The sequence below is a fragment of the Perissodus microlepis genome, chromosome 10 (genome assembly GCF_051167445.1).
Source record: "Perissodus microlepis isolate ML-2025 ecotype Zambia chromosome 10, ASM5116744v1, whole genome shotgun sequence".
Taxonomy (NCBI): domain Eukaryota; kingdom Metazoa; phylum Chordata; class Actinopteri; order Cichliformes; family Cichlidae; genus Perissodus; species Perissodus microlepis.
This window is the reverse complement of record NC_140470.1, coordinates 32,962,762-32,990,713: the sequence shown is the minus strand read 5'-3', so window position 1 is coordinate 32,990,713 and position 27,952 is coordinate 32,962,762. Positions and strand designations below refer to the sequence as shown.

General features: G+C 50.0%; 3 protein-coding genes across 9 annotated transcripts in view; all 3 read right to left on the bottom strand.

The window, feature by feature from the left end:
- The window catches only part of LOC146379759 (stromal interaction molecule 1-like), a 22,361-nt gene extending 21,020 nt beyond the window's left edge, over positions 1-1,341 (bottom strand). Inside the window, exons 1-2 of one of the 5 annotated variants that reach the window (XM_084941142.1) lie at positions 1,175-1,341; positions 1-53 (exon numbers count right to left, since the gene is read on the bottom strand). The exon at positions 1-53 is cut by the window's left edge and continues 94 nt beyond it. In XM_084941142.1, coding sequence (XP_084797268.1) covers positions 1-51 — 51 coding nt within the window. In that variant the 5' untranslated portion in view covers positions 52-53; positions 1,175-1,341. The remainder of the gene's footprint in view (positions 54-1,174) is intronic. The other 4 variants (XM_084941140.1, XM_084941141.1, XM_084941143.1 and 1 more) reach the window with 4 other exon arrangements.
- Positions 1,342-2,101: 760 nt separating this feature from the next.
- Positions 2,102-13,404, bottom strand: pcf11 (PCF11 cleavage and polyadenylation factor subunit). 2 transcript variants are annotated; one of them, XM_084941135.1, is made up of 18 exons: positions 13,019-13,404; positions 11,021-11,146; positions 10,563-10,745; positions 9,336-9,548; positions 7,777-8,714; positions 7,516-7,690; positions 6,991-7,393; positions 6,752-6,889; positions 6,599-6,664; positions 5,095-6,353; positions 4,131-4,197; positions 3,917-4,042; positions 3,710-3,842; positions 3,449-3,632; positions 3,212-3,367; positions 3,028-3,120; positions 2,902-2,937; positions 2,102-2,766 (listed from the first exon to the last, which is right to left on the bottom strand). In XM_084941135.1, the coding sequence occupies exons 1-18, from the start codon at positions 13,259-13,261 to the stop codon at positions 2,539-2,541; spliced, it is 4,767 nt and encodes a 1,588-aa protein (XP_084797261.1). In that variant the 5' UTR covers positions 13,262-13,404; the 3' UTR covers positions 2,102-2,538. The 2 variants fall into 2 exon arrangements, with proteins under 2 accessions (XP_084797261.1, XP_084797262.1); XM_084941136.1 differs by lacking the exon at positions 6,599-6,664 and having other exon boundaries at positions 13,019-13,403.
- A 1,922-nt stretch (positions 13,405-15,326) lies between these two features.
- ncbp3 (nuclear cap binding subunit 3) lies at positions 15,327-25,660 on the bottom strand. Of its 2 annotated transcripts, XM_084941146.1 has the most exons (13): positions 25,411-25,660; positions 24,511-24,576; positions 24,161-24,266; positions 23,938-24,063; positions 23,686-23,811; positions 23,461-23,612; positions 23,275-23,380; positions 22,235-22,334; positions 22,017-22,126; positions 19,967-20,285; positions 16,971-17,119; positions 16,729-16,899; positions 15,327-16,652 (listed from the first exon to the last, which is right to left on the bottom strand). In XM_084941146.1, the coding sequence occupies exons 1-13, from the start codon at positions 25,585-25,587 to the stop codon at positions 16,294-16,296; spliced, it is 2,067 nt and encodes a 688-aa protein (XP_084797272.1). In that variant the 5' UTR covers positions 25,588-25,660; the 3' UTR covers positions 15,327-16,293. The 2 variants fall into 2 exon arrangements, with proteins under 2 accessions (XP_084797272.1, XP_084797274.1); XM_084941148.1 differs by lacking the exons at positions 24,511-24,576; positions 25,411-25,660 and having other exon boundaries at positions 23,938-24,065; positions 24,162-24,253.
- Between the last annotated feature and the right edge of the window lie 2,292 nt (positions 25,661-27,952).

The following is a 27,952-nucleotide window of genomic DNA, read 5'->3' as shown; positions in this document are numbered from 1 at the left end:
ACGCATGCTCAGCAGACACACACCCGCCAGCCACACACACACGCACGCCATATCTGAGGAGGAAGCAGAAGAAGCCTTTCAGAATAAAAACTGAAACGCGTGGTTGAGTATGAGCCGCTGACACGTGAGTAGATGGTGCATGTTCATCATGGATCGATCTGTAAACTAACGAGTCTCCAGCAGCTGCTGTCCCGGGGTCCGAAGACACGAGCGCTTTCGGGAAACACCTGTTCATTCAGATAATCAGTCCCTCAGCCAATCAGCTGCACCACAATGAAATGTTCTGAAAGCTGACATTGTCTCGTCAAACAGCACCACAGTGCCTGTGAACACACACTTAGCAAACAACACCAGACTTCATTCAAACTGTGTTCACGTTAGATTTTATTCTGAAACTCCCAATCTTTGTATTTTAGGAGAACAGCACTGAGTGGGAAACTGACAATTTGGCTAATTTAGGACTGCGTTTATTCAAGTGAACTTCTTACTTTCTGGTTCTATTTTCATCAAACAAAAACACTGTACAGACACACTGAGGGCTGGTTTCCCACACATTCATTATTATGTAATACTATATATAATAATACACATCTGCTCAAATACAACCAGATCTCGTGTCTGTCCTCACACTCTGAGCAGAGCCAGGCTTCATTCACAAGTCTCTCAATTTTCGCCTTACATTGACAAAGATAACAGTGCTGTCCTGTGGGTGTTTAAGAAAACAGAACCAGACTCCATTCAAATTTCGGCCACTTTTAGAGGATTTATCTGGCTGTGGTTTGGCAGCTAAAACGGAGCACACGAGGCTGTTTTGGGTGAAGCCTGGTTTGTGCTTCTCCCGTGAGGACTGGGATTATTGATTATTGATCTGATCGTTTTACGCACAAAGCTGAGTTTGATTAAGGAGGAGGCGTTCACGGCCCGGTGCTCATCTCTCTCAGCTGAGCTAGTCTTTTTCGCCGCGTTTTAAATAACACAGCAGCACGTGACCCCATCGCTGATCTATCGATACTTTGCCGCTTCAGCAATCACATGCTGCTTCCCGCGAGAACTTTAATTAACGTTGGTTTAAAAGGGTCAGAGGTCACACAGCTGTTCGGTTTCCCACCCGCTCGGTTTAAACCCCGAAAGTTTCACAAACAACTAAAATCAGCTGAAAGTGAACGCCACGCACCTCTAACACATCGATCCCATCTGATCAGCTGTGACCGATCCGGACAGAGAGAATCACGCAGTCTGCTCCGCACTCCTCCACCCTCCGACTCCAGCTCCACAAACTGCTGTTGCTGAGAGCACGAAGATATCCGCCTGTGCCGCGTTCACGGACCCACAGAGAGCTCCGAATTCAAAAACCTCAGGATATACATATATTTTTTAAATCAAAAGGCAGCGCCCAGTTGCTTCTGCAGGGTGACAGCGCCACTCTGCGGTCAGTCAGAGGAAGTGCAGCTCGCCCAGCGCTCACATCAGTGCTGACAGGAAGTGTAACCTCGAAATAACGCGTCACCAGAACACCAGAAATGAAAGCAGACTCCGCCAAAGTGCTGAATATACAAGTGAGACCAAAGAAGAAGAGGGTTCATCTCCGTCTCCCTGTCAGCTTCACCTGCAGCTTACTGGCCAATCAGATCCCAGAAAACGGCCTCACGCTTCCTGAGAGGTCAAAGTGCAACCTGTTTCACTCCTGAAACACTGCTGACACTTTATTAGGTACACCTCAGTATCACCAGCCTGGAGCTGCTTTCAGCCTTCATGGATTCAAGGAGCTGCTGGAGGTCAGGATCCATGTTGATCTGACATCATCACACATGCTGTTGTAGCCATCATAACAGTAAAGCTCCTCTACTGGTCTGTGACTGTGGAGGCCATCTGAGTGCAGCACATTCACCTCTGACCTCGTGTCTGCACTGCAAAATGAGCCCGTCATGTGATTGGCTGATACTACAAGTGGCAGGTGAGTGTATTTAAGCTGAGATGAACTCAGTTCTTATCATCCTTCTTTGACTGTCGGCTCAGCACCAGCTTCACTTCCTCTTCAAATGAACTTTTAACACACGGACACACACACACACACACAGGAATAAATACCCAGAGCAGGATGTTTGAACCCACTGAACCTTTATTGATGTTTGGAACCCAAATGACAGTAAAACTGAGGCAATTAACGATCAATGAGATCAATCAGTATTCACACAAACAGCTTTCAGATGCTTTTATTGATCCAAAGAGAAAGAAAAACAACGGAAAGAGGGCGGGCTCCTCGGTAGACGAGTCCACGACGCCTCCCGCTCAGACGATGCTTACCTTCAACACCTGCGAGGGCCCATCGATAAACCAATCAATCATCAATAATCTATGTACAGGGGTAACAGCTGATTCAATCACTGTAACACCAGAGTTACCAAAAATACTTTAATGTATAAATTAGATCATGTACAGGTTCACTGAGGCAGCCGCGCGGCCGCGAGTCCAAATACAAAAATGTATTCAAGTACAGACGCAGAGGACGAGTCCCTGCAGCTAAAAACCGCCGCCACCTCACAACGCCGCCGCCACCTCCTCACCTGCCTCCGTCTTCACTTCAGGAGGCTCCCCGCTCTCATTCTGCACCTCCTGTTTCACTGAGGTAGCGGCGGCAGCAGCAGCGGCAGCAACAGCACAGGAAGTGACCTCCTCCTGCTTTTCTTCCGTCTTCACGAAGGCGCCCAGCGGGTGGTCGGTCAGCAGCTTACTGGGCGACGGCGTGACGTCGACATACGACGATGTCTGAGGACACAAATGAGAGCGGCGCAAAGAAAAACACGTGAGTTTATACCAGAGAAGAAAAAAAGAGGAGGAAGGAGGAGATAAGGGAGAAGGAGGTGAGGGAGGAGGGGAGGGGAGGGAGGAGGTCTGACTTACGTTCTTATAATCCTCGAAGCAGGAGGGGTGGAAGTTCTGTGGAGGGAAAACAAACAGCTGGTCACTCGCTTTGTTCTTATTGGTCATCTTACTGATTAGAAGTGGATGGGCGGAGCCTCGGCGCACCTTGTCATCGACCTTGACGGCGTTCTTCAGGAACCAGTCCTCCTCCTCCTCCACCCAGTACGTCTCAAAGGGCTCCTGACAGATCTCACAGCTCTGCAGGGAGGAAGGAAGCATTTTTATTGGCCGAGCCTGTGATGTCACCGACAAGCAGGTTGGCCGTCGATTGGCCGTCCGCCGTACTCACCTCTCCCACCTGGTCCTTGGTGGCTCTCACGCTCTGGAACTCCTTCTCCTTGGCAGCCGCCTGGCTCTTCTGCACCTCCTCCTCGTTCTCCTTCTCGAAGAACTGGCTCTTGGCGCGCTCCTCCAGGTCGGCGATCTCCTCGAACTCGATCCAGTCCTGCACGACAAACGTATCGTTACATCGGAGCGCTCCACAGGGAGCTAGGCGCCGCGCTCCATGAGGCGTGTGCGTTCTCACCGTGAGGCTGTAGTACCAGCGGCGGTGCGTGACCTTCTTGCTCGCCACTTTGCCGGCGTGGTTCTGCCTGAAGTGCCAGTCCAAGTGGTCAGCGTACATGTCGGTCTGGGCGGCGGTGAAGCGCATGCTGCACAGGCAGCACTGGTTCCCTGAGTACAGCTTCGTCACCACGCTCTCGTAGCGCCTGCGGGAGGGGCGGGGCAAAGTGAGTCACAGCAGAACAAGGTGTAACCACGACGATGAGGACAGGCACATACTCACTGTTTCATATCGTCGATGCTGAAGCTGGTGAGGTCCAGCACGTCGTCCTCGCCCTCGACCTCACCCTCCACCTCCTGCTCCTCCTCTTCCTCCTCCTCTGGTGGCGGTGCCGGCGGAGGTGCAGAAGACGATTCTGGAAAAAAACAAACACATCAAACTCGACTGAAGAAGAAGGTTAAAGGTGACAGAGGGAGGGGCTTCACTGACCGTTGCTGGAGGCGGGCGCGGCGTCGGGCTGCGAGGGTTTGATGATGCCGGTGGAGAGGAGCTTGGACAGCAGGTCGTTCACGTCCACCTGACCGAAGTGGTTCTCCGGAGGGACGACCTGCGGATCTACGCAAATACAAACAACCAGTCACGATTTCTGACCTTAAACTCGAGAGCGTTAAAGCTGACCGACACAAACGCCACGCAAACTTACTCTGCTGTCCGAAAGGCACGGCGGTCTGAGGTAGGAAGGGCTGGGCCATGGCTCCCATCACGCTCACCTGAAAACAGCACAGGTACAAACACTCAGATCATTCCCCAGGAACTCGCTCTGCTCAACAACGTGGCCTCTGCACCAATCAGAGCCACCAGCTCAGAGGATCAACTGCACAATCTTTCTGCCATTTCTGCACCTCTCACCCCGACCTGACACGTTCAGTTGTTTGCTCAGCAGCGTCTGCTGCCACCTTCTGGCAGTAGTGGGGCTAATTTAATGATAAATGATAAATGTCCTGAACCGGCGCAACAGCACGCTCTGTAGCATTAACTCCGCCCTCTGCACAGCCTGATACCTTTAAATGTAGTTAAGAATTTTTTTTAAAAATGATCTCTTTACAAAAAAACAAAGTAAAATTAATCATCACAGAGGTCAAAGGTCCAGAAACTTGTGACCATGCAGAACAGTAACACTTGCAGTCCATCTGTGCTGCATGACTGCTGGGCCTACCCGATTGGCTGTTTTATATGGAAGAACTCCATTCGCTCCAACTGACTTGGAGTAGTTGCAGAAGTTAGCAACATAGGCTGGCTGTGCCTCAGCGATAGCAGCGGAGACGATAGATGTAGGTTTTAAAGTTTAATTTTTTTCTAAATAAAACTCAGGTGTATGTATCGCACGAGGAGACTCAGGCACTGCGATTATACAGGATTAGCATGCTAGCATGCTGTTAGCAGGTCAATAACGGCTCTTTTAGCTGCGTCTCCATGTATCACATCAACTCTGATTTAACTGATGCCCCAAACTACAGTCACAGTTGCTCAGCTGTGGGTGGAGCTCCAGTTGCTCTGAATTTGACACTGGACTGAACTGAGGCATGAGGCAGCTCTGATTGAGACCCGTCTCAAACTACCTCTGTTCTCATTGGTCTAGATCCTGTGATGTCATGTGCGTTGCTTACCGGCTGCTGTAAGCCAGCAGCGGGTGCTGCGGGGTTATAGAAGGGGGCGGGTCCTGGCTGACTGAACGGCTGCACATGGAAGTTTCCGGCTTGCTGCATGTTCTGTTGCGCCGGGAACGCCGCTGGTGCTGCAGGGAACTGAGGATTGATGGGGTCCGGGAAACGCTGGGGGGGCATGGGGAAGTTCTGCTGGGGGGCCATGGGGGTTTCGTACATGGGCGGGCCCATCTGTCTCATGAGGGGCTGCAGGTTGTGTTGGGGTTCGAATCGCAGGTGGCCCTGCCCGGGGAAGTGCTCGAAGTGCGGGGGGCCTCCCTGATGTGGCACGTCATACCGGGGCCCCGGTTGGCCCGGCCCCTCGAAGTGTCCAGGGCCATCAAACCTCGTGGGGCCCTCGAAGCGTGCGGGCCGCTGCTGGAAGCCCATGGGGGTGGATCCAGGGCCGGGACCCATGTTGTTTAAGTGACGCGGTGCTTCGAAGCGCTGCAGCGGGCCCTCTGAGTGGCCCGGTGCCGGCACCTCAAATCGTGTCTGTAGTCCGACAGGAGCCCCGAACCTGCCGGGCCCCTGAGGGGGGCCCTCAAACCGCCCCATTCGTTCTCCGCCTCTCATCGGGCCGTGACTTATGTGCCCGGGACCGTCCACCCTCTCCGCCATTGTGTGATGAGTTGGTCCGGCACCCTCGAACCTGCCGGGGGCTGGGTGGTGAGGCCCCTCGCACTGCAGTGAGTCATCGAACCGCCCGGGGCCACCGCCGCCTTCATACCATCCTTGGGGGTGGGGCCTAGAAGAGCCCATATGACCGGGGCCATTGTAGCGTGCAGGGGGGTGTCCCCCGTCGTGAGGTGGCGTGTGTCCGGGTGACCCGCCGTGCTGTCGGACCGAAGATTGCGGCCCTCCACGGGGGAGTGGCGCCTTCAGGATGGATTTGGTTGAAGCATGAGGCGGCGGGGCATCCAGGGGCCCGTCGTCCGAGTGCTCGCTGTTTGGGCTCTCAAAGCGCGCTATCGGGCTCATGTCAGCAGAGTCTTTCTGTAACGGTGATAGCCGTTCGCGCTCGAAGCGTGTCGCCGTTGCGTCCAGGCCAGCTGGGCTCGGGGAGTTCCTGTGGACCACTGTGCCCGAGGGAGGGGGCACCTCCGGCCTGCGGGCGTCAGCAGCTGGGCCGTACCGCCGTGGGACATTATAGCTGCTCTTCTGCTCCTCGCGGTCGTTATAATGCTGCCGCTCTGTCAGCGGCGAGGTCCACTCTCTCTCACCTGGAAACCACAGAAGAAGAAATGCTGTGAACGCTGCCGCTTCCTGTCAGCTGATAAATTACAGTTTGAGCTTCATCTGTCTGAATGTGAGGGTGACACTACAGAACTGCAGAGGAGGTGGCCGACTACGACTCCCACAATGCCTTGAAAGGCTGGCGGTGAGAGGGAGCGTCTAATTGGCGGTTAGCTGATGATGTAATCGGGGCTCCTGACTGAATGTGTAAGACTCGTTAGAAATGTCTAACCCTGCTGAAGTATCCCTGATCGACACCCTGACACCCCGCCGCTCCAGAACCTGACCTCTGACCTCTCTGTGGATAAAGACGACAGATAACAGGTAACCTTCACGCCACTTGAACACGTGAACGCAGCGCAGCATGGTGGCGGCGTGCACTCACTTGTCTCTCTGTGGTCAGGTCTCTTCGTGAAGCGAAGACCTGGCTTCAGCGCTGGAAACTCTTTGCCGTGGTTGTACTCCTCAACCATGGGGGCGAGCGGCGCCCGATGCTCCTCGCACTCTTTGCTCCGCCTCTCGCCTGAAAAGGGCAGCGGATGTGTTTTTGTTTTAAAAAAACAAAACAAAAAACAGTAATAAAGCTCTGTTCTCTGGCTAATTTATTGATCATGTGACGCTCACCTGGCCTGTCTCGTGGGCCTCGGTTGTATTTATGTGGCGGCGGGTGTCCGGCGCTCTGACCGCCACCCATCTTCTCGCTGTGCCCTGGTTTGTCGGTGATCTCGGGATTCTCCTCCCCCTCCCACTCCTCTCCGGCAGGTCGGTGATTGACCTGAGTCTTCCTCAGCTTCGACTTGTGCTCGTAGTACGACAGCTCCGCCGGGTCCATGCCTTCGTGGGGGCGGGGCTGAGATGAGGGAGTGCTCAGCAGTGGCGGCTGCTTCTTGACGGGGAAGTCTGATTCGTCCCAGCTGTCTTTGCGCAGCTGGATCTCCTCCTGATACTGGTACAGCTGTTTGATCTGGTGAGCCATATTGAGGAACTCCTCGCGGGAGATCTCGCCACTCTCCATGCGCTTGCTCGCCTGCAGACATGTCACATAGCCACATGATATTTAGTGACATGGTACCCCCCCACCACTGATCATAACAAGTGAAAACCAGCGAAACAGCTTTATCCTGCATGTGAGCAGGTCAGTGAACGTACCCTCCTCAGCAGGTCCTTCTTGGAGGCGGAGTTCAGGACATCGGGGATCTGCAGGTTGGCGTCGACGCTGAGCCGGTGCTTCGGGGTTCGGGGGGTGCTGGGGCGGTTTGGCGTGCTGTACGGTTTGTGTCTCTGAGGCGTGGGCTTGGCATGCACGTCGCCCGACAGCTTCATGCTGAGGAGGAAGAACGATTAAAGTTTTTTAAAGTTTTAAAACTTTTGACTTTTGAATAATATTTGTGATGCGTTTGATGAACTCACTGTTTACTCTCCTCCCAGCCGCTCCTCCAGCGGTGAGGGGCGTCCTTCATCTCCTTGCAGCCTCCGTCGTGGCTGCGTGGCGAGTGAGAGTCTCTGGTCTCGGAGTGGCGTTCCTCCCCGGGTCTCTTGGACCTTCTGCTCTCAGATTGGTTTTTGGGGGTGGGACGGTCCTCCCGACCGGGCTTGCCGTGCAGCAGGTCGAGCCTCCGTGGTTTTCCAGCTTTGTGCAAAGGTGACGGCGAGGACGAGCTGCTGCGGGCTCTGCCCTTTGGCGAGCGTCTGTCCTTCCTCTTTGGGGAGCCGGCGGGGGATCGCGACCTAGACCGCGAGCGAGTGCGCTTCCTTGCATGCGTTCTGGCGTTGCCAGCGGTCTTATCAGCAGCCTTGTCACGCTCGTGTTTGGCGACCGAACCATTCACCAGTTTGCCTTTGAACCTCTGAGGCTCCGCCCCCCGTGCAGCATCCTCCCGCTCCTCATCACCACATCGCTTCTTCTCCTTCTGCTCACCGTCCTTGCCCTCGCCCACCTTGTCCTGCGTGCGTTTCCTCAGCCGCGGGTCTTTCTTCGTGCCGCTCTGAAGCGCTGCCTCCGCTGCTTTGGTTTTACTCGGCCCACTCTTCGCCATTGGAGACGGCGATTTGGATTTGGGTTTCTCCTGTGGAGCGTCTTTCTTCTGCATCCTGGCTTTCTCCAGAGCGAGAGTGTGACTTCCTGTGGTGGGTGGAGTCTCTCTTTTTGTTGTGGCAGGCTGGTCTTTAGGTAGGGGGCCAGTGGGCAGGCGGTTCAGCCGGGGGTCTCTGACGGACGACTTGGAATCGCTCTGAGGGGGTACCCAGGGTCGGACCACGGGAGCGGGTTGGTTGATGAGCTTGGGCGCCGGGCTCACTGCTGATGAAGTGGAGATCGCCGTCGCTGCTGGTAATGTGAAGCCGCTGGCCTGTAACCATGTGACAGAGCTGCCTGTTAAATATGTGCAAGTTTCTACACAACAAACCTGAACGGCAGATAAACTCCGGTTTATGTCTGACAATATTTTCACAGACCGGCCTTTAAGGTGTCGCGGATAAATACAAAAAAGTAAAACCAGTACAAAACAAAAACAAAACAACCCACAACAAGTCATAACACACGGGAAAAGACCCAAGGAAACAGCGTTAACGATAAAAAACCCTGAAAACCATAAATTTCACACCCGAGCCTCAACTCACGGCCCTGGGACCGCTGCTCTAAACCTTCGGACAAGTGACAGGTGAGTACAACTTCCCTTTGCTTTGAGCCAAAACATAAAAGATTTAAGACTCTGCTGCTTCTTCCTGTCATTTTTACCCTTTAAATGGGAACTAGCAGCGCCCCAGTTCAGATCAAACTGGTTTGTAGTTTGATCTGAACTGGAGCTGAAGGCTTTAACACATTCGGGGTGTTTCAGGGTTTTAAAAGCAGTGAATGGCCATGACAGCGCTCAGACAATGTTCTGGTTTTAGCTTAAGTCTGAACCCCTGGATTGTGATGCGGACACGTGATTGGCTAACGGTGATCTAACAGCCCCAGGTGGTCGTACCAGCTGAGCTTTGGTCTGCTCCAGCTCCAGTTCGATCTTCTTCTGCTGGAGCTCCAGGAGCTGCTTCTGTTTGGCCAGCAGCTGCTGCCGGATTAGCTGCTCCTGTGTCAGGCTGGACTGACTGATGGCGGCAGGGACCGGCTGAGGGGCGGGTGGGGCCGTGGGCGGTGGCTGGGCCGGGGTTGGCCTGGGAGAGGATGAAGACTCCTCAGGCTGAAAGGCGGAGAGAAAGAATAACTTTGGTTTAGAACTCAAGCTCAGCCCCACAAAATCCCATCGCTCAATGTGGATGATGCTGTGTGTGGTCAGAGACCAGGGAGGGTCACTGGGGTCCAACCCTGGAGCCTGACCCGGACACAGGTAAGGAGCACGTGGATGTGACACTTGACCCGGTCATATTTATGGAAAACCTCTTTAAAAACATTTCCCGAACATCAATACACAGGAAACCAGTCCAGTGATCAAACTAACCAAACCTGCATGCAGCCACCTGACACAGTGGTTAACACTGGTTTGAACCAGTTTATCAGGTTCACTCTGCAGGGATGTCCTGACAGGTTAACCCAGTCTGACACCAGTCAACAGTTTAATAAAAGCATGACGTCTGCTCGGCTCCTAAACGTCACTTTAGTTGGTTAAAAATTGTCAAATTCTGTCATTTCTGAGCCAAACAAACCAATTTCTGCTCCCAGCTTCACTTTTCTACTTTGTTATCTGACGTGAGCTCGACAGCAGATCTGAAAGCAGCTTCACAACGTAACCAAGCACAACCAAAACCTCAGATCAGGCACAAAAACTCGAACGCTCATTAGAGCAAAAGTAAAAAAAACAAACAAAACAAAAACAAAAAAAGTAGTAAGTATTAAACAGAGTTCTGCCAGGTCTCCTTTATTCTCCTCAGCACATCTTTATTTGTAGATATTACAGCAGAAAAACTAAAACCAAAAACCTCCCACGCTGAAGCTCTCTGGACCTTTTAAAGAAATGCAACAGGATCTAAAGACTCTTAAAAAGGAAACATTGTTTGTGATAGTTCCTGTAACAATAACTTATTTACATGTGAATAATCTTCGGGGGTGTACCTGCACGTTTCACTACATCTTCTTTATTGACATTTCAAGGGCACAAATACATTTATTGATAACGCCGACTAGGACCTCAGGAGCAAACCTCTGCGCCGGAGCGACCTCGGGCTGCCCCCGGCTCACGCCCCCGGCTCGTACACACCTGTTTGAGGAACTTGGGGTTGACGTGGATGCTGGAGTTGGGGGTGGGCGGCGGCAGCTTGATGGGCCACGCCGGGTCCACAGAGTTGACCTTCACGTCAAGCGCGTACAGCTTCTTGGGCGGGAACACGTCGTCCCAGGTGGAGCGCAGCTTGAACAGGGACTTTCTAGTGTTTTCGTCCACCTACAAACAGAGGACAGCGCTTGGTCCACAGCCACCAACAGAAAGCCGACATCACACTGTGCACAGCTGTTAGTCCACTTCAAAACATCAGCTAAAGTCCTAAAGCCTCCCTCCAGCTTTCATTAGCAGTACGTTACGCAGTAAGACAGGAGCAGAGTGCAGGAGACTACACAGAAGAAAGCAAGCAACAGGACAAACAGGAGGGAGTGCGAGGGCTGCTAACATGTCACTGCTTAAATCTTAACAAGGCCAAACGGCAGCAAAGAGAACTGTACCTTTTCAAAGACACATATAAATGAAGGGATTAGGTTTTTAGCAAACACTGCAAGGTATTCTCCTCCAACATTCTTCACTATGGAATCCACTAAGTACAAAACTGGAAGCTTCTCGCTGGGTGGGGCCTGGAGCAATAAGAGAACTCGACAAGTTTAGAAAACAAACAGGGGTTAAAAGCAACATTTCAGAATAAAAGCTCACAGTACACCTGCCCCGCCCCTCAGCACCCAAAAACGTGGAAAAAGTTCAAAAGGTCAAGAACTGCAGGAAAACATCTCAGTCCCAGTCAGTCCATGCGCTGCTGCGTCTTCACAGGAGAAAAAGGAAAAGTCATCTTCACGAGTCCACTCAGCGTCTGCTGAGTTACAAAATGAGTCCGTGACGCCGCCAGGCTTCAGTCCAGGAGCCGTTTACCTCCAAAGAGGGTTTGTAACCTTCCACCGCTCTTTGTACGTTTACCCAGAAGGCTCGTCTTCGAGGTGACTCCACCCCCAGTGAGCTTTATTCCCCCTCACACCTCCACTTTGACCCCCCCCCCTCCCTCAGTGTGTGCAGTAAATGAAACCAGAGTCATGCCAAGAAATTACACTGGGAAATAAAAAATGACAAAAAGCACATTTCACATTTTTTATTATAAACATTTTAACCATTCAAATCACATTTTTCAAGAATTCAAGATTCACTCGAGAATTAAATCAAGTGTCATGCGACCAGAAGCTGAGTGTAAAGTGATGGCGGGCGGAGGGGGTGTTGAAGACGCCCCGTTAATCAATGACCCGACACTGATAACACACAACAGATCAGACTGAAACCATTCAGAGACACTGATGTGGTCTGAGCTCAGAGCAGGACTACAGACGGTCAAAATCCACCAAAAACTCGAGCCGCTAATCCTCAATCAGATCAATGTGACGAGCTTAACGCTGGTTGAAACCTCAAGTGCTCCTGCAGAGGAAAGTTTGACTGCTTACCAAAGCTTTGTTAAACACCTGCACAAACTCAGACTTCTAAAGGAGAACTGTGACACCATCAGCACAGCAGTTATTTATTCATTTACAGACATCAGCGGGCGACACTTCAACACGTCAGGCACTTCTATGAAATCTGTCCTTGGTTTAAAGTCAAACTGCTGAACCTGATGTGAGGAGTTTAGGCCAATTCAAGGTTTTTATTCTGTTTCTTTATTAAACAAAGTTTAGACCATTTCAGACACTCCAGAGCATCAGCCTGAGACCAGCAGGACACAAACTGAGACATCACCGGGAGTTCAGTAGAGCTACTGTCCGACTCTGAGGCCAGAAATAACAGCGCGGTGATTTCCCCTGTTCAGGAAAGTGACTCAGATTTACTTCCCCAGCTCTATGTGGCCTCATCCTTTGTGTTAGTAACCCAGAGAAACAAGACTTTCAAAAAAACATCCGTTTTGTGAATTTAGTATTTTTTAATTTGAAGAAATAATCATCAGCCTGAACTTTAATCTAGGTTTTAAAGCAGCCTCGTGTAGATTTTGGCCCTTTCCACGTGTCAGAAAGTATTCTGTCGCTGCAGTTGTTTAAATAAAGTTGGGTTAAACAAACCACCTTGGCAACAAGCTGAACCAAAGTTAACGTCCCGCTAAAGAGCCGCCTTCTTTTCTACTCACGTCTACTGACGTTTACTCCACATTAAAGAGGAAAACGCAGAGCGAACGGTAAAGACGGACTGATTTAAGGTGGGCTGATTTAAGGTGGATTTCAACTCCAGACCACATCGAGTACCTACAGCGAGTCTGCAGAGAAATGGCGTGCTGCTGAGTACAATAAAGAATAAATGGTCGGTTCACTTTAATACACACAGTTGTTCAAGAGTTGGCTGAATGCGGAGCTAGCAGAACAAACAGCTGGATGTTTTCAGAGACCGTTACCGCGGCCGACCTCGCCGCCATGTTCAGCTAGCAGCTAACTACATACATCGACAGCAAACATCTCAGTGTGAAAGTATTCTATATTCATAAAAACCTTGCTTATTTGTGCTTCAATAATTTCCACGATATCCTTGGCGAAGTTGATGTTTTCCTCGGCCAGGATGGTCAGCATGTTGATGTGCGGCTTGCTGTTAAACGTCAGGTCTTCGAGGGAGGACTGGTACTCCCGGCAGGCGTCTTCCCTCGCCGCGCTGTCGTCCATCTTTGAGCTGAGACACTCGGCCAAACCTAAGCGAGTCTTACCGAAACCATAACCACTGATCAGCAGGCAGTCCATGAACTCATACGGCTAACTGTTCGTCCCGGACTTGTTGAGAAATCACGCCGGTTCGAGGGTATATTTCAGCCGTCTTCTGTCGCAGTTCAGTGCCCTTTCAACGACCACAAGAAAATGGCGACTGTAACTGAAGGAAGTCTACGTCACGTTGAGGTTTTTATAACAGTCGTGACGTCAGTGCAGTGTCATTGGCTGGTTTTAGCCCGCCTTAACCTGGGTTTTCTTTGCGATTAGTTGGGGAAAATAACGGCCACACAAATGAGCCAATCACAGTGGAGTACCGTCAATCCCGATTACATAACGAAAAATGATTGCAACAGCTCTTACTCAACGACCAGGCCGCAGCACTACTCACAAATAAACACACGTTACTCATTAAAAACTATGTTCGCATATCGCAACACTAATAAATAAATATATATATATTTAAAAACTAAATTTAATCAATTCAAACAATTTTAATTCTACATTTTGATCGAACTGTCTTTGCAAGTCTTGAAAAGTGTGTGCCATCCCTCATAAACATGGGAACTACGTACAGACAAGTATGTCAGGAGAAAACAGAGTTTACACAATTATAACAAACTTATAAGTCAACGTCACCAGTTTGAACTGTGAGCAGCTCTGTGTGTAATGTCTGCAGGAACAGACAGGTTATTTGTTATATGCAGACACAGCACTGGTTCATCTCTGCAGTTAGGAATCATTCAAGCATGAAAAAGTCACCTAAGAGTTAAGAGGTGTAACCAACACCAAAAAGCTACCTCATCAGGCCAGAACATGTGTTTCCACCCACAGTCCAGCGCCCACTGTTTCATCCAGACGTCCTGTAAGTTTCAATGAGGCGTTGAGAACACATGAAAAGGGAATGGCTGAGCTGAGGGTTCCCCAACTCTCTGTGAATGCTACTCATGGCCATTGTTCAGCGCTCATGACAGTTTGCATAATAACGACTATGAAACTGACCTCACTGTTCAGGCTCATCTGAATCTGCTGAAAAGATCACTGTGGTCTGTCGGCGCCGCAGCCAGAGCGCTGCTGAGCCGGCCTTACCTTAACTTCATGAAATTCTTCACAAATTCAATCATATCAAACATCCCTGAAAGAGTAGCTGTCAAACAGCTAACTGATCATCTGCAGAGGCTTAATTGAAGAGTTTCAGTCAGGTTTCAGAGCTCATCACAGCACAGAAACAGCTTTAGTGAAGGTTACAAATGATCTTCTTATGGCCTCTGACAGTGGACTCATCTCTGTGCTTGTCCTGCTAGACCTCAGTGCAGCGTTCGATACTGTCGACCATAATATCCTATTAGAACATGCTGTAGGTATTACAGGTACTGTGCTGCTGGAGATTCCCATGATGCACTGAGTGTTTCTTGGTGTGGTAATACACCTTTCTGCATTTAATCGTTAGTAATTACTAATCTCTGGCTCTCTTCCGCAGCACGTCTTTGTCCCATCGTCCTACCTTTTTCCATCCCGCTATCGCTACAGTGACAGCTCATAGGGGTCTTTACCTGACATTATAAAAGCACTTTGACACAACTGTGGGCTGAAGTGTTTTCTGCTGGACATTTGTCATTTTAATTTGCAATGTTTTCATTTTTTTCTGTGAACATGATCCTCTCTGAGGGTCACCACGTGTTCGATTCGTACACCTGACAGAACCGTCGCATTTATCCAGGCAGCAGCTCCAACAGCGAGTCCATCAGAAACACACACGTCTGCAGACTTTTTAAAATAACTCAACTGTTTAAATTAAGGATTAAAATTTGCATTATGAGGGGTGTGGCCTCTTTGGCTGACAGGTGGATGGTGACGCACAATTCTGACCTGGAGCCTGATAATATGGCTGCTGAGGTTAATCGCACCAACACGTCTGAGGAAGATGGTTTTATATTTGGCTGTTACTGAGCATCTGTGTGTCTGCGTCCAGCGCAGAGGCCACGCCTCAATGAGCTCACAACCCCTCATTGGTTGTTGGAACACCGGCATAAAAAGCACACCTGTGTTGTGCAGGTATCTGTGGTCAGGGTTACAGGAAGAAGACTCGACACGTGTGGAATAAAACATCAGCCGGTATTTTAATAATGATCTCATCTCAGGAGCAGCAGTGTGGTGTCACCTGCACGTGGACCCAAAGGTTTCATTTAAAAACAACACATCATGTGACGTCACAGGAACAGTCGATGGACTCGCACACACATCCGGGTCATCAACAAGGTGTTTAGAAGAAAAAAATAATAATAAAGAAACAAAAAGTAGGAAAATGTCCCACAGCGGACGCCCCAGTCCTGCCAGCGCTAACACCACGCCTACGCCACACGCTGGAGGCGGAGTCACTTCACTATCTGAGCTGCAGTCAGACGGGGAAAAGCTGAGGAATGGTGGCGAGCGAGAATGGTGACAAGAAGAGCAGCAGCAGGTGAGCGGAGAGTTTCCCATGATGCTTTGCCACATCCTGGCAGAACACCACAGGCAGGAGGAGAGGAGGCCGCGGGAACCAAAGCTTCGCCCTCTGCTCATAATTAGCACCGAACTTCGCAGGACTTCCTCTGAAATGTCCTCAGATCCACAGCCGAGTGAACAAACTCCGGAACGCCGAGGCAGGAAATGACCTCACAACCCGACTGACCCCTCAGTACTGGGCGATACGACTTCAGGGGACGGATCGCTTCCTTTGGCTCTATTCTGCCTCACCTGCAGCAGGTGATTAGAGGCCACGCCCCCAAACAACTGTCACTGATCTGGATGATAAAGTGACAATTTGCAACTTCACCTCGCTTCAGACAGGAAGTGAGGAGGGCGCACACTGCAGGAAGTTGAAATTAAAGGTGGGCGGAGCTTCAGGGAGCGAGTCGAGGTGGACTGCGGCTCCCCGGAGAAGTTTTATGAAACGTTTCTGTTGATATTTACGAGTCATTATTTCAGGTGTTTTCAAAGGGAGAAGCTCGCCGCCCGGCCCCGTTCCCCAACTCACCCGGGTCGTCCATCAGAGGAAATACTGCTCCGCCCCCTCCTCCTCGTGTCGTTCAGGCGTCCGACTCGTCGCTGCTGTCGCGGCTGATCTCGATCTGCAGCGAGGGCAGGTTGTCCAGCCGACTCTTCTTCATCTTGTGGGTGAGACGCTCCTGCTTCTGTTTGATCATGGCGCCCCACATCCTCTGCAGCGTCGAGTCGTCCTCCTCGTCCCCGCGCCTGTCGTCCTCCTCCTCCTTGTCCCCCTCTCCGTCACCACGCCTCCTCTCGCTTCTACTGCTGCCACCGCCATCCCGGCCCGATGAGGAAGAGGAGAACAGCCCCGCCGAGCGGCCGCTTGACCTGTCGTGACGTCTGGCGGCAGCGCTGCTGCCGTCGTCGTCACTGGAGCCGAGTCTGCTCCACAGCCCGCCTGCAGACGAGAGAGAGCGTTACAAACGCCACACAGCAAAGAAAGAAGACGACAGAGGTCGGCGTCGCCTCCGTACCCGTCTTCCTGTCTGTGGATGAGTTTGAGCAGTGGCCTCTGCTGTCCTGACTGGCCACGCCCAGTCTGCGATGCACATCTCTGGCTAGGGGTGTGTCTCTCGGGGACAGCGGCGAGGGGGAGCGGCGTCTGTCTGGAGAGTAGCGTCTTTTCCCGAGCCGCTGCCGTACGTCTGCGGAGAGCGGCAGAGTCAGAGGCCCGCCTCACGGCAGCACAGCAAGCAGCTGGATTTAAACCGCTCACCTGTCTTCCCGCCACTGACCACCGGAGGGGGCTGTCTGTGTTGAGAGTGGCCCTGCCGCTTCTCCTCCAGCAGCTGCCGCACGTCCGTCACCTTAGAGGGCGACGAGGATTTGGTCCTGCTCTGTGATCCCGACGTTCCGATCCTGTTCCTGAACGGTGCGACACAGGAAGAGTTAAACGCAAAGCAAACGTGTGTGAGCGCGGCGGCGAAACATTCCTGCAGGTTTAATGATCAGAGCAGAAGAAAATCTTTCATGCATTCACTAGTTGTGTCCCAAAACCTAGGCTGCATCCTCCTGAGGCCGCATTTGTAGGCCGATTACATCACAGCAACGCGGCGTAGACTCCTCCAAATGTATCCCAAAATGCCTCCTCCGTTTCCCCGAATTTGAAGGATGGGTCGGGTATGTCCTTTACTGCCCACCATATCCCAGAATTCATAGTGCGGCCCAGCCAATTCCAGTTTCCATCAATGGCGGCCGCAACTAAGTTTTAATATTACTCTTATTAATCTTTCTGGGTCACAAAATAAACTTTTAACATATTTTCAGGCGAGAATGTGGCTGTGCAAACTTCAAATATCTGCTCGGTTTATTAAGACACCACATATTTGCAAAAGTGCTTCGACGTTTTCGGGGACGTCTGTTACCCACCAGCGATAGCGAGCTGGGGTGAGAACGGCAAACTCCCGGCACATCGTTTTCAGTTAAGATAAAGAGACAAAGAAGTTTATTGTCATTGTAGTTATACAACAAAATTTGTTTGGTAGCTCACAGCAGCAATAAAACAAGAAGCAGCATAGTAATAAATAACCGTAGTAAAAGTATAAGATATAAAGTAAAAGGAACTTAGCACAGTAAATAAAGAAAATATAACAGTATTTACACCAGACACTTTACAGATCACTGCGGTCTTTCGCTACTCAGTTTAAATGTCATATATAAGTTACTTAGACAATAGGGCTGCCACAAACGATTATTTTGATAGTCGACTAGTCACAGATTATTTTGGCGATTAGTCACTAATCAGATCATCATCCATTGGACGTAAAACGTACAGCTTATTGCACCAGCAGCATCTGCTCTTATATAACCATCATTAGCTTACAGCTTTAAGTGTTTAAGGTCTGTGCTAACTAAAAATAACGACAAGATGAGAGTTTATTAAATGTTAATGACATTTGCAGATTGTTTCGGTGAAGTTTAATAAACTCCTTGCTATCTAAAATATAACAGGACACCGGAGTAAATTCTCCAGCATCTCACACTTCTGATAATCAGCTGTCTGCTTGACGTTTATTCAGCTGTGTAAAAACTATAACTTTAATCTCAGCCAAACAGATTTACTCAGGAACAAATAAAATACTGAAAAAAACCAAACAATAACATTTTTAAGTTATCTAAGTGACTTATATATCATGTTTAACCTGAGTAGCGAAAGACGGCGGTGGGTACGAAAACGATTTGCCGGGAGTCCGGTGTTCTCACGGCTCTAGTTAGCCTTGCCCCCGGCTCGCTATCGAGCTAGCGGGTAACAGACGTCTCCGAAAACGTCGGAGCGCTTTTGAAAATATGTGGTGTCTTGATAAACTGAGCAGATATTTGAGGTTTACACAGCTACATTCTCACCTGAAAATATGTTAAACGTTTATTTTGTGACCCAGAAAGAATAATAAGAGTAATATTAAAACTAACTAGCTGCCGCCATTGTTGGAAACTGAGCTGGGCTGCGCTATGAATTCTGGGACACAGCTTCTTCTTCTTCGTGGTTTAACGGCAGCTGGCATCCTTGTACATGCAGTGCTGCCATCTTCTGTTTCCGTCCGTTATTACACTCTTAAATCCTACTACTTATTCCTGCGTCTTTTGTGATCTTACAAAGCTTCAAACGACGCGTCGACTATTAAATCAGTCGTCGATGATTTTGATAGTCGACGTAATCGTGACTAGTCGACTAATCGCGGCAGCCCTATTAGACAACCTAAAAATGTTATTATTTGGCTTTTTGTTTTATTTGTTCGTGAGTAAATCGGTTTGGCTGAGATTAAAGTTATTAGATTAGATAAAATAAAACTTTATTAATCCCCCGGCTGGTTTTCACACAGCTGAATAAACGTCAAACAGAAAACTGATTAAACAGATGGTCGAGTTTACTCCAGTGTCCTATTATATTTTAGACAGCAAGGAGCAGACGGACGAGTTTATTAAACTCCACCGAGACAGCGGTGACGCAGATCTGAAGGCGAGACCGTCCAGTTTCAGAGCTGTTTACTTCCGGCCTTCTCGGTCCTCCGGAGGATGCAGCTTAGGTTTTGGGACACAGTAACTGTACTCGCAGCAACAGCCTGGAGACTAAAGATCCGCCCACACAGGAAGCAGTATGGGGTAGTGGTTGTTTTACAGTTGCTGGTTGGTGACCAGCCAATCGTTCTCACTCGCTTCAAAGTTAAATAAAGTTTAACTCGGGATCCGCCCACTTCCCACCATCATCACCCAAAACTGCAGAATGCCTGATTTTTCTATGATGTCACTTCCTGTGAGGCCGCCCACTCAGACGTAAAAACAATGTTCTGGTATTTGAAGGAAGCAGGAACACTGCGGCACCCCTGATTTTCAAAATAAAAGCTGTGAGCAAACATGATGGCTCTTTCCATTTTAATTTAATGCTCGGCCTCACTGAGAGGCGTGCACACACACACAGACACACACACTCAGTCTGCAGCCTGTCTTTTGTAACCAACCAATCACAGCAGATGGCCCCGCCCCTCCCTGAGCCTGGTTCTGCCGGACGTTTCTTCCTGTTAAAAGGGAGTTTTTCCTTCCCACTGTCGCCAAAGTGCTGCTCATAGGGGGTCATATGATTGTTGGGCTTTTCTCTGTATGTATTATTGTAGGAGCGCCTTGAGGCGACTGTTGTTGTGATTTGTTGTAAAAATAAAACTGAATAGAAAATAAAACACACACACACACACACACACACAGGTGAGCGACTCTGACCGGATGCTCTTCAGGTGCGTCTCCAGCTCGTCGGCGTACATCGTCATCTTCTTGCTCTTCTTCGGCGACGGCGTGGAGATCATCTTCAGCTCCAGGTCGTAGTCCATCTCGTCCGACTCGGACCACGGCGACGGAGAGCGGTCCGTCTGGCTGTGAAGCCCTGCCCCCAGTGAGCGTGAGCCACCGCCCCTGTCCCCCCTCTCCCTGTACTCCACCACCCTGTCGTCAGAGTCCATGTCCTCGTCGCCGTCGTCTTCCTCCTCCTCCTCCTCCTCCTCTTCTTCCTTGATGGGCTCCTCGGGCAGGTTGACGAGATCCGCTGAAAGCACAGAAGTCATGAAAACGTTAGCATGAAGCAGAAGAAAACCACATTTAGGGCTCTAGAGTGCGACCAATCTTTTCAATGGTGCGACTAAAAAAAACAGCTGTTCCAGTAAAAAAGAAAAAAAAAAGTCTCAGCAACTCTCAAAGTCTCTGTGTGGTCAACAACTGACACATGTCCCTATCGTGTGTCCCAATCAGTGAAAGTCAGGGGCGGGACCTCTGCGATTGGCTGTGGTCCTGCGTGTAAGTTCTAAAGTGCAGGTGGACAGAGGGAGGCGAGGAGCTGAATAAAGCGATATCGAGTCATTAAATCCTGAATCGACTTTTAAATATAAATGTATTTTGTCAGAAACGCCAGATTCTCCGATTAAAGCTCACAAAACTATTTCAACAAACAGTAAATAAGAGCAGATACACAGACTCCACACAAAGACGTAAACACAGAGCTGTCGGCTTTCTCATCGACGGCCCGTACACGGACACGCCGTCGGGGCTGAGCGCCGACAGCTCAGCGATTCTGATGCGTCGGGCCCGCTCTGTGTTTACGTCTTTTTTGCGCTGATTCTGAGCTGCAGGTTTTTTTTCTCTCCAACCAAAACTCACTGAACCAGCAGCAAAAGAAGATCCAAACTACGCTTCAGATTTGATAAACATCGTCATTAATTCACTCTGACTTTTGCTGTTTTGCTTCCACCACGATAAAAAGCACACTTCCTGCACAGCTCTCTCTCTGATCTCTGTTTTCTGCATTATTCATTCACTTATCACCCATCAGTCTGCTGCTGTTTACAGCGCTGTCGGCCGCTGTCTTTTTTTTTATTCCTCGGACAAGAAAGCCTCATTTCTGCTGTTCAATACTGAAGAAATGTAAACTTTTTAAACTGCAGGCCAGAAAAATCTGCTTCATGTTTTTCTGTTTTATTCTCAGTTACTTTGACACAAAGGCCTCTGCTGTGATGTTCTCACAGTATCAGTGCTGATAAATGATCAGAATTATAATATTTCTGACTGTCTGAGGCAAAACTGAATCCAATCGAACAGTGATGGTACCCAGCCCGGGTGAGCAGCGTAGGCCCGACAGAGTGGATGTAGCTGTGGGTAATAAGAGAAGATGAAAAGAACGATTGATAACATTTTTGTTAGGCTAAGGCCTGATCCGTCTGAAGTTCACAGCCAGCTCTGACACGGTGCCATCAACCTCTGAGCGCTGAAAAAGCAGCAGAAACACATTATGTGCTGCGATAAATGCCCACGTGTCCCCTCCCCCCGCTGCCTTTCAGCAGCAAACAGGTCGTCAGAGGAGCCGATGTGATGATTGAGTTTAACATTGTCTACAGTATTACCAAAGAGAGCCAAGATTGTTAGTGAATCATTTACGAATCGATATCGTCTGTGTGGACAGCAAACCCAAAAAGTGCACATGTGAAACTGTGGTGCGGTTAAAAAGTTTGTGCCACCGTGGCAGAAAGTTAGTCTAGAGCTCTGACATTTATCCACAGCCCAGAGGCTCCTCTCTCCCTTTGGGAGTCAAGGTGCTGTGAGGTCATCGTGGCGTGGATGACGAGGTTACAGACAGACACGAGCCGCGTGTCACTGTTAACGGCCGACCACGAAAATTTACGGACAGACGGGAGAAAACGCCTTCGATACTCCGAGGGCTCGTCTGGTTTGGGGATCAAAGCCTAACTGACCCCGCCCTCTCTATGCGAGGGCGACGTGATCTCACCCGAGTGTCGGTGTGTGTACGGCGGCGTGTGGCCCATGCTGTCTCCAATCAGAGGCTTCTTGCTCTTGATGACGTCTCGCTGAATCCGTCGGTTGTGGTACCGCCTCTTCCTGAACGGGAAGCAGACAAAACTTTATTAAACACTGACGACTGTGACGCAGAGCTGCATCTACACCGGATGGACCTCTGAGAAATGACCTTTGACCTCTGAGCCTTACCAGGAGTTGCTGAGGATGCCTTTCATGCCGCCGTAGTTTGGGTTTCCGTACTTCATGTAGTATCGGCTGCGGCGAGCGGCGCCCGGCTCCTTCTTGTCGTCTGCACACAGAAAACACGTGTTAAGCTGAGCAGACACTGTGCGATGTTTGGCCCATTTTGAGCCGTGCGACCGTTTTGGTGATCGGCCGATTTTGGCCTTCATCGTGCGTCGTGTAGTATACGTGGGGTAACGAGAAGCGATTAACACCTCACGACCAGCTCCCGATCATCAATCGCTTGATTTGAAATCCTCGCGACCGTCGTGAGGGTGTCAGCGCAGCTACTCACACTGCGCAAACACAAGTGTCAGCGGAAAAGACGGAGCAGCAGTGCGGCGTGTGATCCGGACACAAGCGATGGAGGCACAACTTGTAGAGCTTCGGCTCATCCGAGCCTTTTTGATGTGGCCTCACAAAATGATCACGACCACAACGACCGTGAAAATAGTTGGATCTACATCGCTGCTCAATCACAGCTGATCATGTTTTTCATCAGCAGTTTAGCAAAGCTGATGGTGGTGTGTGTGTCTGTGTGAGTGAGAGACAGAGGAAGAGCGATAACCTTCATGTTATGGACGCACAGTGTGACTCAGGTCGCATCAGAGCATCGTGACCTATGAACTTCTAACCCCTGCGAGTCAATCGTGCAGTTTGAGCAGAAGCTGAATAACACGACTGAAAAAAGCCCAGCATTACAGATGTTTGACCCCGGCTGCACATAAAAGCGTTTCCTGTCTGTGTACCCGCTGCAATAAAAGCATAAAGCTTTCATTAGCGCTGTTCCACTCCTTCACACTTCCTGTCTGCGGCCTGAGGAATCAGGAAGCACAAAACAGAAACACTTTACGCCCACTGAGAAAACAGGCGACGTGTTCAGTGCTGCTGTTACCTGCTGTGCTTTTATTGGACAAAGTTTGAATCATGTGACGCGCTGATTTCTAATCACCTGGCTGTGTGTGTGTGTGTGTGTGAGTGAGTGAGTGAGTGAGAGAGAGAGAGACCTTGCGTGGCGAAGCGCAGCAGCAGCTTGTTTCCTTTGAAGGGCTTGATGGCGGGCCGCAGGTCGTTCCTCAGCAGGGACGCTCTCTCCGCCCGCGACAGGTCGTCCTGCGCACACACAGCCGATGACATCATCGATCACTTTTGGGCACTGGTCAGTGAACCTGATTGGTCAGGCGGCGTCCTACCTGTCTGCCCTCAGAATTCGTCTTCGTCTCTGCGTCTCCATCTTTCCCCTCAATGTCCTCGCTGAGCTTCTTCGCCGTTTCCTCTCCACCTTCGTCTACCTCGCCCTCCTCCTCTTCATCTTCCTCGTCATCTGATCCTTGACCTCGCCGACCTGCGACATCGTAACATTTACCCACAATGCCCTGCGGCTTCTGGTGGTTTTCCCCTACAGTACTCGCCCTCACCTTTGCTCTGCTCGCCCGGCTGGCTGGAGCCCCCCGTCTCCGTGGTAACAGTCTCCGAGTCGGGCATCCGGCTTGTGTTGATGAGCGCTCGAATGGGGGTGTCATCATCTAGCCATACCACGTTACCTAGGAAACCATCAGGTGGTGAGAACAGGGTTTGACCTGAGCTGTGATTGGCTGGGAGAGTCACATGCCCCGCCCCCGTGCAGCAGGTTCATGAGCCCGGCTCTTCTGTCTGCACGCCGTACTCACAGGAAGTGTCATCGATCCACTCGATGTGAGCCGGAGGATACTCTTTAAAGTACCCGAAGACGTCCTGCGTGCTCATGTCGTCCACGCCCATCACATGGATTGCCTCCATGCGCAGCTGGGGGATGGCTGGGCACCACAGAAGAAGAAGACGACGACATGTTAAACTAGCTCCCGATCAGGAAAAGGTTGTCTCTGCCTGCTGACAGTCACAGAGGACACGTACCTTTTTTCATGGCGTCTTTATCCAGGAAAACGTTCCGCTGGCCGACCTTCTCTTCCCCGTGAAAATGGAAACGCTGCGCTCGCTTCTCTTTCCTTTCGATCGCCTCCTGATGAGGAAGAAAAAAGGAAATAACTCGAGTAATCAGAGGAGTTTGAACCCTGAGCTTCCCACTCAGCGATCACTCTTTACCTGACATCATCAGGTCATGGTGACCTTTGGAAAGGTCCCACACATGCGTCCTGACCCTACAGGCGCTCAGAGACTCTTGCATGTACTTCACTAATATCACCCACAGTGAGAAACACTTTAAAGCAGCAGCCTACACCCGGCCACACACTCTGAAGGTTTACCTTAGAGTTGACGTCGATTCCAGTGATGAAGGCTCCGGCCTTGTTCTCATACCGCCGACTGGTGTCCTGTGAAACAGACAGACAGCAGTGGAACGAGGCCACGGTTTCACTTTCCCTTTGAGCCATTTCTGTTGGTTTGCCTCAGCAACATTACAAAGTGACTGTAAACACATGAGAAACACAGGCTGTATGAAGTCCACAGCAGCAGCCACACAGGCCTCCAGAGCAACTCTAACGCGACTTTCACACAAGAAGAAAACTTTCATTTCTCCAGCTGATGAACTGCTCTGGATACTGTCTGTGTGCTGGCAGGGGAGGAAACACCCGTGAAGGTATAAAAACTACTAAGTGCGCGTGTATTCAAATAGAATAACTCTCCCCGTTTTGCATTTTTCTGCACGTAAAAACGTTAAACTTCCTAGTTTTAGCTGAGGTTTGGTGGCAGGGCCACTCTATACTAGCAGGAAGAGTAAATAACAAAGGAAGACTAATGAAATCCAGGTTCACGCTTAGAAGAAAGCAGAACAGTTCGGTATGCGCATACCTGCTGAAATAGTTGAGCACTCTGCGCGCTCGGCTTTCTTTTACACGTAAACATCTTAAATTCGATGTTTTTTAAGTAGAGTTTGGTGGGACGTGCGCTCCACACAAACAGCACGTGAACACAGCAACAAGTGACTGAAATAAACACGAACCCCGCAAACATGTCGAAAACGTAAACCAGCCCCGGTTAACGCGAGGCCCCCGCCGCTCATCGGCAGCCCCCACAGCACGGGGCGGACGCCTGACTCCCGGGGAGAGAGACGGGAGTCCAAGTAACCGCTAGCCGACACTTCCTGCGGATCAGCCGGGCGACGGAGACGCCAGTCCCCGGAGTGCCGGGGCCTAGTCCGGGCTTACCGGCAGCAGCTCCTTCAGAGAGCGGTTAACGGAGATGTCCTCGGGCTCCAGCTCTCCCTCCTCCACCTCCATTGGCTCGGCTTCGCGGGCATCTCTATCCGACTCGGAGTCGGAGTCCGAGCGGTCGGAGCCGCTGTCTGATTTCACCGAGACCCGCAAGCTGCGTACTGCCGCCATGGTGCTAACCAAGCAGCTAACAACGGCCGCTAGCGCTGCGGCTCTGGGCTGACCCGGAAACGGTAACTCCGACTTCTTCTGCGGCCTGCAAGCGGCGCACCAGAGCTCTTCCGCCCCCTGTGGTTTTTAAGGGTAAAACATGATGTCATGCTCAGCAGAGGGCGGTGCTGAACAACAGACACGTTAACAGCGTCACAGACGATATAGTAGAACATGTAAAAAATGTTTCTAATAAATGTGTAAATGTAAACAGTCCTATATATAACAGGGCTGAAGTGTACTGCACAGTGTCTGAAAAATCTAAATAAAAAAGTACAAACTAATTAATAAACAGGTAAGCATGATAACAGAGTAAAACATTATCAGAATTACACTGAATAAAGAAATTAACACAAGGCTGTAACAGAAATAGAAACTAATGAAAACGCAGTATAAAAACATTTATTCGTCTCTTAGTTAAACAATTTTCTCTCTCTTATTTATAAAGTTCCATATTTATTTGCTTTAATTGTTTTATAACAGATACTCAGACACACAAATACACAAATAAACACAGAGAAGAACAACTAACAACTAATTATTTGTTAGTTTTTTGTTCTTTTATAAAAGGACAATCAACCTTTTTCAATGCTTTGAACCAGCATCTGGCTCTGAGGCTCCAGCTGTGCATGAACACGACATAGTTTGTAGCTGCAGACAAAAATGACTTCTGCAGCTGAAGCGTGTCTTCAGTAAAAAAATACAAAAGTAAAAACCCACTGAGACGAAAAATAATCCGCTTTAATGTTGGGAGAGAATGATACGACAAAAACAACAATAAACACTGAAAGAAGCTGATTTTTATTTGTGAAATGTTCAGTTTTACAGATTCATGCTTTACATCACACACACACACACACACACACACACACACACACACACACACACACACACACACTTTATGACATCAGAAACACATGCAGACATCTTTGTGTTCATGCTGCATCATCGTCCCTCTTTTAAAACAAACCAGAGCTTTTATTTTGAAAACCTGAACTCCTGTAGCTGCGCAGCTTCCAGTGGCGTGAGTGACCTCGAGAGTCGACGTGATTGGTGCGATTGTCCCTCAGAGAGGGAGAGCAAAGCTTCTTCTTCTCCCTGACCTCCAGCAGCTGCACCTCTCTGACTCACCTGCAGCACCGCCCACCTGAGCCCCGTCGCTCAGACCCCGTGTGCCGCAGCAGTTTAAAAAAGGTTCAGGTGGAGCTCAGCTGAGCTCACGACGTTACAGTGAGAACGGCAGCGTCTGTCTGAATCTGAACCCGCAGCCACGTGTTATTATTTGTTATTAATAAGAATAAATCCCACAGACGCGCAGATCGAGCAGCTCCTCCTCCCCGTTCACGCGGTGGGCGTTCGTAACAAACGTAACATTTCTAATTACGAGCTTTACGACAGTTTTTCTGTACTTGGATCTTTATGATGTCACACAGCGTCTGTGTTGAGAAACCATCAGAGTCACAAACTTTAGGGTGATAAAGGCCTCGTGTCCAGGACCAGGCACCTTCGGGGGACCAGCACGCGCCGGTTGACAAAAAGACTAAACGGCACTGAGGACCAATCATCTCACAGGGAGACAGGGGGCGGGGCGTTACAGTTCTTGTGGTTGCCGCTGATACGAGTGAATCCCCAAACTTTGAGCTCCCGTGTGTTTTTGTTTTTCTTGTTTTGGTTGAAATACTTGGAGAGAGGACGTCTCCCAGCTGGATGCGAGCACCTCAGCGGTGTTTGGGGAGAGGGGCATCAACCGCTGCCCCTCAGGGAAGCTTAGCTGCTCGGGTCCTGGTCCTTTGGGTGGAATCTCAGCCCCTCTCTGCAGCGCCCCCTGGTGTTTGGAGCTACTCATCATCAGTTTGTTTCCACGTAAACCAAACTGCTCATTAAAGTAAAGTTTTAAGAGCTGCTGCTGTTTCTGTGATAAATAAAGTTTCTACAGCTACATCTTACACTGAATGAAGCGCAAAACAGGAAGAGCTCTGCGTCGAATTTGACTGTAGAACGGTTTAAAAAGAAGTTCAGTGTCCTGCGCACAGATACGCTTATGTTCAGAAATGATTTTATGGTTTGTGCAGAAGATGAGAAGAAAAAAAACAGAAACAGGAGAGCTGCACTCGGGGTCCTCACAAAGACAGAAAGACAAGTATGTGTGTGTGGTGGTCCATCAGGAGACCCTCCTCTTCCTCCTCCTCCTCCTCCTGCTGTCTGTTTGAAGCTTCAGGCTTTTATTCTGGAAAGCAGCGAGAGAAAGAGGAGAACACATCAAACCCAGCTCAGAGAGTCGCTCACATCACGGCCCAGAAAGTGTGAACATGAGCCAACAAAGACA